The sequence below is a fragment of the Salmo salar genome, chromosome ssa04 (genome assembly GCF_905237065.1).
Source record: "Salmo salar chromosome ssa04, Ssal_v3.1, whole genome shotgun sequence".
NCBI lineage: Eukaryota > Metazoa > Chordata > Actinopteri > Salmoniformes > Salmonidae > Salmo > Salmo salar.
In genome coordinates this window covers 67328604-67339756 of record NC_059445.1, presented here as the reverse complement: position 1 = coordinate 67339756, position 11153 = coordinate 67328604, and the positions used below count along the sequence as shown (strand labels likewise).

The 11153-nt window shown below is 41.6% G+C and overlaps 1 protein-coding gene across 2 annotated transcripts; it reads right to left on the bottom strand.

The window, feature by feature from the left end:
• Positions 1 to 402: 402 nt before the first annotated feature.
• adad2 (adenosine deaminase domain containing 2) lies at positions 403 to 7795 on the bottom strand. 2 transcript variants are annotated; one of them, XM_014197696.2, is made up of 9 exons: positions 7476 to 7795; positions 6523 to 7002; positions 5894 to 6034; positions 5578 to 5728; positions 5186 to 5353; positions 1767 to 1981; positions 1429 to 1666; positions 958 to 1090; positions 403 to 742 (listed from the first exon to the last, which is right to left on the bottom strand). In XM_014197696.2, the coding sequence occupies exons 2-9, from the start codon at positions 6980 to 6982 to the stop codon at positions 632 to 634; spliced, it is 1617 nt and encodes a 538-aa protein (XP_014053171.1). In that variant the 5' UTR covers positions 6983 to 7002; positions 7476 to 7795; the 3' UTR covers positions 403 to 631. The 2 variants fall into 2 exon arrangements, with proteins under 2 accessions (XP_014053171.1, XP_045573221.1); XM_045717265.1 differs by having other exon boundaries at positions 5894 to 6022.
• Between the last annotated feature and the right edge of the window lie 3358 nt (positions 7796 to 11153).

Here is an 11153-nt window from a genome sequence, read left to right as displayed (position 1 = left end):
CATGCTTCAGCCATCTATAGCCTAGGCACTATGCTACTACATCCGTTAGGCTACAGGATTATGCTCATTGCTAAAATAGCACACCTGCCTGATAATATGAGCCATCTAGGCTATAGCCCTAGGAATCCTACTTTTTGCCAACACGGGCTCATTCTTGGAGAGGAATATTAACAGGTGTCTGGTGCGCGGAGACCCAAAATTGGTATTCAATTGCACTCTGAGGCATTAAAAAGGTCTTAAATTCATGGGACCTGTAAGTAAGCCTTGTCCGAGCCAGAACGGCTCATAGGGCAGTTGCGATTTTCCTGATTCTGTAGCATGAAGCAGCTTAATGCACAAGTACACACCCTGGACAGGACTTTAGTCTTTCATGCTCACCTTCAATTCAAGATTTAAATCTGATTAACTTCAGAGTTCTCTTTATTTTGCACATTATTGAATACTTGATGAAAACAGAACAGGGAGACATACCTGTCAAACTTGACACATAGCGTGCAATACTGCTTATTTGAACATAGGAAAACTCAGGGGGAATACCTTTAATGCAGAAAGTAACAGACACCAACCGCTTCTGTCCTTCAAAAGAAACCCTTAGTAATGGACCCCCGTGCCACCCTCCACTCTGAGGGCCTCAGGGACTGAAGCTGTCCACCAGGTGTTTAGAGTTCCATGGACCTGCGTTGTTGGACAGGAACTGCTGGTTGACCACGGTCTTGGCATTCTGGTAGGAGTGAGCCTCCACCTGCAACAAGGTTACACAAATCATTCACCACAGACTACATATCAATGGCTCACATTCATACTTTCAAAAGAAAAAGTCAAATCGTCAATCAAATAATCCAGCATTACATGATGACACATCCCTGGCAATTATAAATCTGTTCATTCAAACTGACAGAGTAGCTTACACAATTCAGGTTACATTTTCAATGATTAGCAATTAACACACAAACACACTTTGGCACTGTGGTACGTGGGGAGATCCTGTAGGCAGCGGTATCCTCCTAGAGTTGCAATTTTGCGGAAGTTGCTGTAGAGGGCCCTCTTGCATAGCCTGCTGGAGAAGCCAGAGCCACTCACAAACGGGGAACTGAGGAACAGAGAGAAGTCTAAAAACATTACCATCCCTGAGGCACCAAAGAAAACTCTCACCACAATGCAGATGTCTAAAGTACTAATCTATATCTAGTAAGTAGTAGAATGTAAATATACAAGCCAAGGGGATGTATTCAATAGGTGTTTTTAGTGATATGAAAGATTGCAGATAGAAATGTAATGAATTGAGTTGGTACTTCAATCATATATCTACACGAGACATTTATATTCTGAACGTTCTGTAAGATTACACCCTACTGAACAGGCCCCAGTTCTGTGTCCTTTGCCCTGATATAACCAACATCCCAGGCCCCAGGACCTGCTCTGACTTACCCGTCCACAGTGAAGCCGTTGGTGCTGTCTAGGACCTCGATGCTGGCGTCCCCGAGGCACCAGTTGATGCTGAGGTCTGTGCAGTGGGCAGTGCTGAGTGGAGGCCCCACCCCCTCACTGCTGAGGAAGAAAATCCTCTTCCTGCTGAATGGCGGGGCCAGCAGCTCCTCCCAGCCCCCCTCGCCCAGACGCTTGTTGATGGTTTCCGACACCTTCTCAGAGTACTGGCTGGAGTCACCTGAATAATAGAGACCAGTACATCTAAGTTTTTCATTTCTTTGGGTCTTTCTTTTTCCAATTTTAAAGCCATTGACTTTATTCAGTTCCAAAATGTTTACCCAGCACCACACTGGTGATATACAGTGGCTGGATGAAGTGGCTAAGCAGCGCGCCCTGAATCCCAGTGACAGTCCAGCGGCACAGCTTGTCGCTGTCGGACATGCAGCAGACGCGGGCGCCCCACACACTGGGGTGGAGGAAGGCCACAGGAATCAGGGAGCCCTTGGCGTGGCACTGCAGCTTCAGAGAGGAGTAGCTGCTGCTCAGAGACTTCCTGTGGGGAGACAGATAAGAGTATGTACAGGACATAGTTAATAGAGATGGGGTGGGGGGAATCAATACATTAGAGTATCAAGAGAGAACTGATATTGTCAAATAATAATACTCCAAGTAATGATCATCTTAGGTCTTCCTATAAATAATGGGGCCGACGTGTGACATTTGGATAAAAAAATTCTAAATGGTTTGAAACAAAATTATTTTCATGCAGTTCCACATGTATACTTAGAGAAATAAAAGTGAATATATGCAAATTGACCCATGACTCCACCTATACAACAATATAGGCCTAGGACTATACAGAGCCTTCAGAAAGTATTCACACCCCTTGACTTTTTCCACATTTTGTTGTGTTACCGCTTGAATTTAAAATGGATTAAATGTAGATTGTGTGTCACTGGCCTACAAACAATATCCCTAATGTCATAGCGGAAATATGTTTTTAGAAATGTTTACAAATTAATTAAAAATGAAAAGCTGAAATGTCTTGAGTCAATAAGTATTCAACCCCTTTGTTATGGCAAGCCTAAATAAATGCAGGAGTAGAAATGTGCTTAACAAGTCACATAATAAGTTGCATGGACTCACTCTGTGTGCAATAATAGTGTTTAACATGATTTTTGAATGACTACCTCATCTCTGTACCCCACACATACAATTATCTGTACGGTTCCTCCGTCAAGCAGTGAATTTCAAACACAGATTCAACCAGAGGCTTCCCAATCCCGCGCAAAGGTCACCTATTGGTAGATGGGTAAAAATAAAAAGCAGACATTGACACCAGGCCAAATATACACTGAAGTTGCTTACCAACATTGAATGTTTTTGAGTGGCCTAGTTACAGTTTTGATTTAAATCGGATTGAAAAATCAATGGCAAGTCTTGAAAATGGCTGTCTAGCAATGATCAACAACCAACTTGACAGAGCTTGAATAATTTTTGAAAGAATAATATGTGAATATTGTACAATCCAGGTGTACAAAGCTCTAAGAGACTTACCCAGAAAGACTCACAGCTGTAATCGCTGCCAAAGATGATTGTAACATGTATTGAATCAGGGGTGGAAATACTTATGTAAATTATATATTTCTGTATTTCACTTCAATACATTTGCAAAAATGTCTAAAAACATGTTTTCACTTTGTCATTATGGAGTATTGTGTGTAGATGGATGAGAAAAAACCCTATTTAATACATTTTGAGTTCAGGCTGTAACAACATGGGGAATAAGTCAATAGGTATGAATACTTTCTGAAGCAAGGACTTCCAGAGACTTTTTCAAGAACTTAATTGTAATTTTCAAGGATCTCAATATTATACAATTGTTTCATTTATATAATTGTACATATAGGGCCTAATATAGACCCCCCCCCCAAAGTGTAAAAAAAGTAGGCCATTACCACTTTTTTTACCAAGACATTGATATTCAATTTATTATTACATTCTAAAATATGAGAATAATGTGGACATTGCCTGACTAAATAGATTTTTCTCTAGCCTATGTGGCCAACGCAGGCACAAGTAATAAAGCCAAGGATAGCGGTAGCATTAATCTCACCATCGTTGTTTTTATAACGGGAAAGTGACCAAAACCCAGGTTCATTTTTTAATAGAAGGATTTGTATTGGAAAGCCAAGTTGACGCCAACATTAGAAGTTGTCGTCCTCAAAATAACCGTACCGCCCTTCAATTGAAGTGAAGGGGCCACATCTCTCAAAAATCTGTGAAGGGGCCACATCTCTCACAAAATCGGATAAAAAATGAAGGGAGCAGGAGAACTTATAAATTGGCTACAATAACTACAAGGACTTTTCAAGCACCAAATTGAGGAAATGTCTGATTTTCAAGGTCAGCCTATTCCAGTACTTGATTTTCTGAGCTCCAAATTCAAGTAGGCTACTTTAAGGCCCTTGTATTGTTTAAAATTGCAGGTCTAACATGGAAGACATGTATTTGTCATGTTATTTCATTACTAGATCATATTGTGAATAAGCCCACTAGGCCATGTCATTTGTTGTCATTATATCATGAATAATGTAAAGGAATAGCATTGGGTGTTGCGCGATAGCCTATCCTACAAAATTAAGCACTGCAGACTGTCCAATTGCACATACGAAAATATGAATTTGTTACCTTAATGCTTTCCTGTTAAATGTAATGAGACCCTGCTGTAAATCAAACAGACTACAGATGATCAACAATTCGCTAGGGATATAGATCAACGTGGATCCAATCACAACTGTCTTCACCGGAGTAACGAACGATACACCAAAATATTCTGGACATTCCTCATGAATACCTTTTTTCCAGCACCTCAGCGCATGAGACGCAACAACAGCTGTTCGTCACTTGACTGTCATTAAGAAAATTCCTTCCTGGAGCACATGGTGTGTGAAAATATCAACCTGGAATCAGCTGGAATCAAATGCCTGCACATCCAACAAGTATTATGCATAATTATTTAAGAACCAGTATCAATTTAAGTATCAAGGTACGGTGACTCTTTTGGTTAAAAGCATTCGATTTTGTAATCGCATTTATAATTTTGTATTTGTGTGCCCATAAACTGTTTTCACCCCGTAACATAAGAAGACACAAAATGTTAGGTCAGTGGGAAGAAAACCCTGTTCCTGGACAGCCGCAGGATTTTGTTCTAACTAGGCACCACACCTGACCAACTGAGCTAATTGATCAGTTCAGTGATTGCCTAAATTCAACACAGCTGGTCTTGCATCAGGGCCAGGGTTGCCTACCCCTGTGTTAGGTAGTTACACTGCATTTCTGAGATCTCCATACAACAAAAACTGTTTGACAGCTAGATCCAGGATACTTACAAGGTTCAAGTTCAATGTCTAATTTAGCTGATTAATGCTTAATATATGATATAAGGACACCTTACACTGCCATAAATGCAAGTACAGAAAAGTTGTTATGTCACAATTTTGAACAAATCCTTCAAGACACCAACCATGATAATGGGTTAAACTCGTGAATGTTATTAAATATAGCTATGATCCCCTTTATATCTTAATGTAATGACATGAAAAAAAGTTGGCAGATTATTATCAATGACTTGTCAGCAGCTGTAATAAGTTGTAATGTGTAGGAAATTGTCACTGGTACCCTAGTTTATAGAAAGACCCACATACAGTACCCAAAAATCTATACACACGCACTTTGACATGAACAACACACTTACATGAGGATGCACTGAGCGGCGCCTTTCGGGGTCTGGTTGGTGTAGAGGTGCAGGTAAATCTGGGGCTTGAGCTGGAGGAGGTGGCTGTCGGAGGTGCTCTGGTAGATGGAGCGTTCCTTGTGCTTGGGGTCGTGGCTGAAGAACAGCAGCAGCTGCTTGAACAAATACCTGTACATAAAAAAAGGAATATTAACATTATTTCCTGATATCCAGTAATAATGGCAATGCTGAACTCAAAAAGAGAAGACAATGGATTATCAGAGGGATCCTATTAGGGCACAACGGAAAAGAAAAATTAGCGTTTCGAATTGGACAAGTCCAGGGAATCCCTCCCTGTTTCAGTTTGTTTATTCCATTTGTTGCCTAATGAACACGACCAGGATGTAGTCTACCTTTGGAGAGCCCGTCTGGCGATGACGATGGCATGACAGTCATGCACCACGGTGCCACTGAAGCAAAGCCAGCCGCTGTAGCTCGACTGGCCTGTGCCCAATGCCACCACCTCATAGCGCTCACAGGACTGGCCCCCGGTGTCAATCAGCTCTGAGGATACACCAACAATACACCCCATAGACACACACTGTCGATGTAAGATTAGGCTGAACAGACGTTCACCCAATGTGAAAAATGCAGTGGGTCATATTTTGGGGTGAATTGTTATTTTGGGTCTGGAATGAGACCTATAGTGAGCAGTACGGGAGAACTCACCTCTCTCTAGGACAAAGGCAGCCAGGTGGCTTTTGCAGCTATGGAACTCTGGACACTCCCTCAGGAGGCGCTCAAACCTCTCGCTGCACACTGCTGCCATTCGGTGTTTATGCCAGTCTGTGTAACCCACTGGAAACACAGCTAGAGGAGATGTTCATTAAGATCTTTCTAAAGTGTGCTTAAAGGAATACTTCTGGATTTTGGCAATGAGGCCCTTTATCTAGCTACTTACCTAGGGTCAGATGAACTCGTGGATACCATTTTTATGTCTCTGTGTCCAGTATGAAGGAAGTTAGAGATTTCTAGAGCCAATGCTAACTAGCGTTAGCGCAATCGCTGGAGGTCTATGGGTATCTGATAGCATACAGATACCCATAGACTTCCAGTGTTAGCGAAACTACCTCAAACATCCTTCATATTGGACACAGATACATAAAAATGGTATCCACAATTTCATCTGACTATGGGGAATTAGATAAAGGGCCTCATTGCCAAAATCCTGAAGTATCTCTTTAACTATGTGTGCCTTTACTGGGAAGTAGCCTGTTCCCTCTCAATTGTATTTATCCAGGAAGTACCATTGAGGTCAGAAGACCTATTTTACAAGGGACACCTGGCCCCTCACCCACCTCCAACCCTCTTGCCTCTCTTGGGGCTGCTCTCCAGGTTGTCCAACTGGTCCAGGACCCCTTGTTTGAGGAAGCTGATGTCCCCCTCAGACCGGGGCGGTGTGCCTGGGAGAGAGTACCCGTCACAGTCATCGCTAAAATCGTCCAGGTCAGCTGGCATCAGCCTGTGGCTCTGCAGAGGGAGCCTGGGGGAAGATGACCTCTGGACGGGCATGCAGTCTTCTGTCAGCAACGGCCCCAGCAGGTTTGGGGTCCTGGAACCACCACCATCAATACATAGGGTTTTGTCGAGGCCCAGAGGGTCACCGACATCACAGTCGAAATCTCGCCCCATGGCCCCACCACTGCTGCTGATCCGGTGGTGCATCCCCATCGCGGGTTCGCCCTCTGAGGGAAACCGCTTCAGCAGAGAGGCCGCCATTCTCGGCAACCGCTTGTTCACAACGTTATGGTCCACCATTGTATGAGACCTGTTGTAGACTGAAAGGCAACGCCAAAAATACTTAACACATCCGCCAAGTTAGGGCAGGATTTCTCTGACTACAGCCCTATGTATGATCAAAGCATGATGAATGGCCATATAACGAAAGTGAGCTAGGTCGGAACCGTTATTCATCGTCCTTGGACATTACAGGAAACCATAGCAAAAAAATACTAACTAGTAACTCAGTTAAGTTAGTGAAGCAAGATAGGTCGAAATGTTCTCTATAGTGAATTTGCAAGCCAAACGATTCACCTGACCTTATCCAAGAGGTTAGTGAATTTGCAAGCTAAACCATTTACATGTCCTTATCACTTTCGTTATATGCACAAGAGTTCTGCAACGACAAGTTGTAACAAGCCTTGTTTGGCTTCCTAATGCATAGCAACCGCGAATCTTTCAATTAATTAGTGACATAGCGTTACTTTCACATTAAAGGTTCTAGCTGTGAACATAAAACTTCAATTGTTACCGTCACCCCGAAATGTCAATTGAAGGTTGACGTTCCCTCGATGGATTTGGACACGAGCAGAAGCTTATGACGTGTTTGGGATAAAACAATAGTGTTGCTGTTTAGCTAACGTTACACACATCTACAATCTTGATGGTGAGTCGTCGTTGAAAGGGAAATGTCAAAAATGTTCTACTTCATATTCATCATCTCCACCCCATCAACATATATGAAAATTGCGCGTTTATATGTTCAATACAATAACTTTTTTCTTCTTCTCGTTTTGTGTTTGTTTGTCTAGAAATGTAGACTCCTGCATGCGGTGGAGCTGGGCTGTCGCTAGATGGCATATATCTTGTCAAGTTGAATTGTTTTGCATTTTAGCTAACCTTAACTATTTTCCTAACATTAACCTAATTCTCCTAACCAGCTACGAGTTGTGAATTCTGACATAAGATGTATCCCATGCCCATCATTGAGGCTGGCCTGTATGGAGTGGCATCTCTGGCATGTGTTTGAATTTGCAGGCAAGTGGTGTACAAAATCTAAATGCATGCCTGCAACGCTTAGCTACTCTTCCTGGGGTCCAGCAAAAGTAAGGCGCATCAGAATACATTCACAGATTTCACAACACACTGTGCCTTCAGGCCCCTACTCCATCACTAGCACATATCTACAGTACTAAATCCATGTGTATGTATGTGTGTGTATAGTGCGCATGTTATCGTGTGTGTATGCATGTGTCTGTGCCTATGTTTGTGTTGCTTCATAGTCCCTGCTGTTTCATAAGGTGTATTTTTATGGGTTTTTTAAATCTAATTTTACTGCTTGCATCAGTTACTTGATGTGAACAGAGTTCCATGTAGTCATGGCTCTATGTAGTACTGTGCGCCTCCCATAGTCTGTTCTGGACTTGGGGACTGTGAAGACCTCTTGGGGTATGCATGGATGTCCGAGCTGGGCGCCAGCAGATCAAACAGACAGCTCGGTGCATTCAACATGTCAATACCTCTCATAAAAATAAGTAGCGATGAGCCAGGAGAGATTGACATGCATATTATTAATATTAGCTCTCTGTGTACATCCAAGGGCCAGTCGTGCTGCCCTGTTCTGAGCCAATTGAAACTTTCCTAAGTCCTTTTTTGTAGCACCTGACCACACGACTGAACAGTAGTCCAGGTGTGACCAAACTAGGGCCTGTAGGACCTGCCTTGTTGATAGTGCTGTTGAGAAGGTAGAGCAGCACTTTATTATGGACATACTTCTCCCCATCGTAGCTACTGTTGTATCAATATGTTTTGACCATGACAGTTTAAAATCCACGGTTGCTCCAAGTAGTTTAGTCATCTCAACTTGCTCAATTTCCACATTATTTATTACAGGATTTAGTTGAGGTTTAGGTTTTAGTCAATGATTTGTCCCAAATACAATACTTTTAGTTTTATATATATTTAGGACTAACTTATTCCTTGCTACCAACTCTGAAACTAACTGCAACTCTTTGTTAAGTGTTGCAGTCATTTCAGTCGCTGTAGTAGCTGACGTGTATATAGTTGAGTCATACGCATATATAGAAACTTTGGCTTTACTCAACCAGTGTGGCATGTCATTAGTAAAGATTGAAAAAAGTAATGGGCCTAGACAGCTGCCCTGGGAAATTCCTGATTGTTCCTGGATTATGTCGGAAAGGCTTCCATTAAAGAACATCCTCTGTGTTCTGTTAGACCGGTAACTCTTTATCCACATTATAGCAGGGGGTGTAAAGCCATAACACATACGTTTTTCCAGCAGCAGACTATGATCGGTAATGTCAAAAGCTGCACTAAATTCTAACAAAACAGCCCCCACAATCTTTTTATCATCAACTTCTCTAAGCCAATCATCGGTCATTTGTGTAAGTGCTGTGCTTGTTGAGTGTCCATGCTGAAATTCTGTTGTCAATTTGTTTACTTGAAATAGCATTGTATCTGGTCAAACACCATTTTTTCCCCAGAAGTTTATTAAGGGTTGGTAACTGGCTGATTGGTCAGCTATTTGAGCCAGTAAAGTAGGCTTTACTATTCTTGGGTAGCGGAATGACTTTTGCTTCCTTCCAAGCCTGAGGGCACACACATTCTAGTTGGCTTAAATTGAAAATATGGCAAATAGGAGTGACAATATCTTCCGCTATTATCCTCAGTAATTTTCCATCCAAGTTGTTAGACCTCGGTGGCTTGTCATTGTTGATAGACACTAATAATTTTGTCACCTCTTCCACACTCAGTTTACGGAATACAAAATTACAATGCTTGTCTTTCATAATTTGGTCAGATATACATGGATGTGTAGTGTCAGCATTTGTTGCTGGGATGGCATGGCTCAGTTTGCTAATGTTGCCAATGAAAAAAATCATTAAAGTAGTTTGCAATATCAGTTGGTTCTGTGATGAATGAGCCATCTGATTCAATATGTTTGCCTTTTTTCCCAAAATGTCATTTAAGGTGCTCAAGCTTTTTACTATCATTCTTTGTCATTTATCTTTGTTTCATAGTGTATTTTCTTCTTTTTATTCAGTTTAGTCACATGATTTCTCAATTTGCAGTATGTTTGCCAATCGGTTGTACAGCAAGACTTATTTGCCATTCCTTTTGCCATTCCTCTCAACCATAATTTTTTTTTTTAATTCCTCATGAATCCATGGAGATTTAAGTTTTTAAAGTCATTTTCTTAATGGGTGCGTGCTTATTAGTAACTGGATTAAGCAATTTCATAAATGTGTCAAGTGCAGCGTCTGTTTGTTCCTCATTACACACCACAGACCAGCAAATATTCTGTACATCAACAACATAGGAATCACTACAAAACGTATTATATGACCTCTTATACACTATATTAGGCCCAGCCTTTGGAACTTTGTTTTTCCTAGATATGGCTATTATCTTGTGATCACTACATCCTATGGATTTGGATACTGCTTTCAAACAAATCTCTGCAGCATTAGTAAAGATATGATAAATACATATTGATTATTTCATTCCTTTACTGTTTGTAACTACCCTGGTAGGTTGATTGATAACCTGAACCAGGTTACAGGCACTAGTTACAGTTTGAAGTTTTATCTTGAGTGGGCAGCCTGATGAAGGCCAGTCGATATTTAAATCACCCAGAAAGTGAACCTCTTATTCTATGTTGTGAATGTGTCGTAAGATTTGTATTTAAGCAGTAGATACATTGTTTGTTTAGAGGTTGCATGTGATTTTGTGGCCCACTGCCATACTGCCTGCCTGTCAAGGCAGGGGTGAAGATGACATAACATCGTCTGCACACTAGATGGCAGCAAAGTAGCTATGTAAATTAGCGACCTGAGCTGCAGTGTAGGCTCTTCTGCAAGAGTGTAGGTTTTCATTTCAGCAATCACCCCATCAAAAGATTAACAAACTATATAAACGATTCCAAAATGGTGCTGAATGTTGCAGCATGCACACGAGCATTTTAACACACATTGGCCCCAATTAAAAGCAATCTACATAAACAGGTTCACTGTTAAATCCAACTCTAGCTCACAGCTTGCCTTTGTGGCAAACAACCAGGCCTCATGCTAAATTCCTGGAAATAATTTTTGTAATTTGTTCCTTAAGTTAATTATCAACTTCAGTCAATTAGTCTTAACCCCCCCCCCCCCTCCACACACACACACACACACACACACAGCGGCAGTTA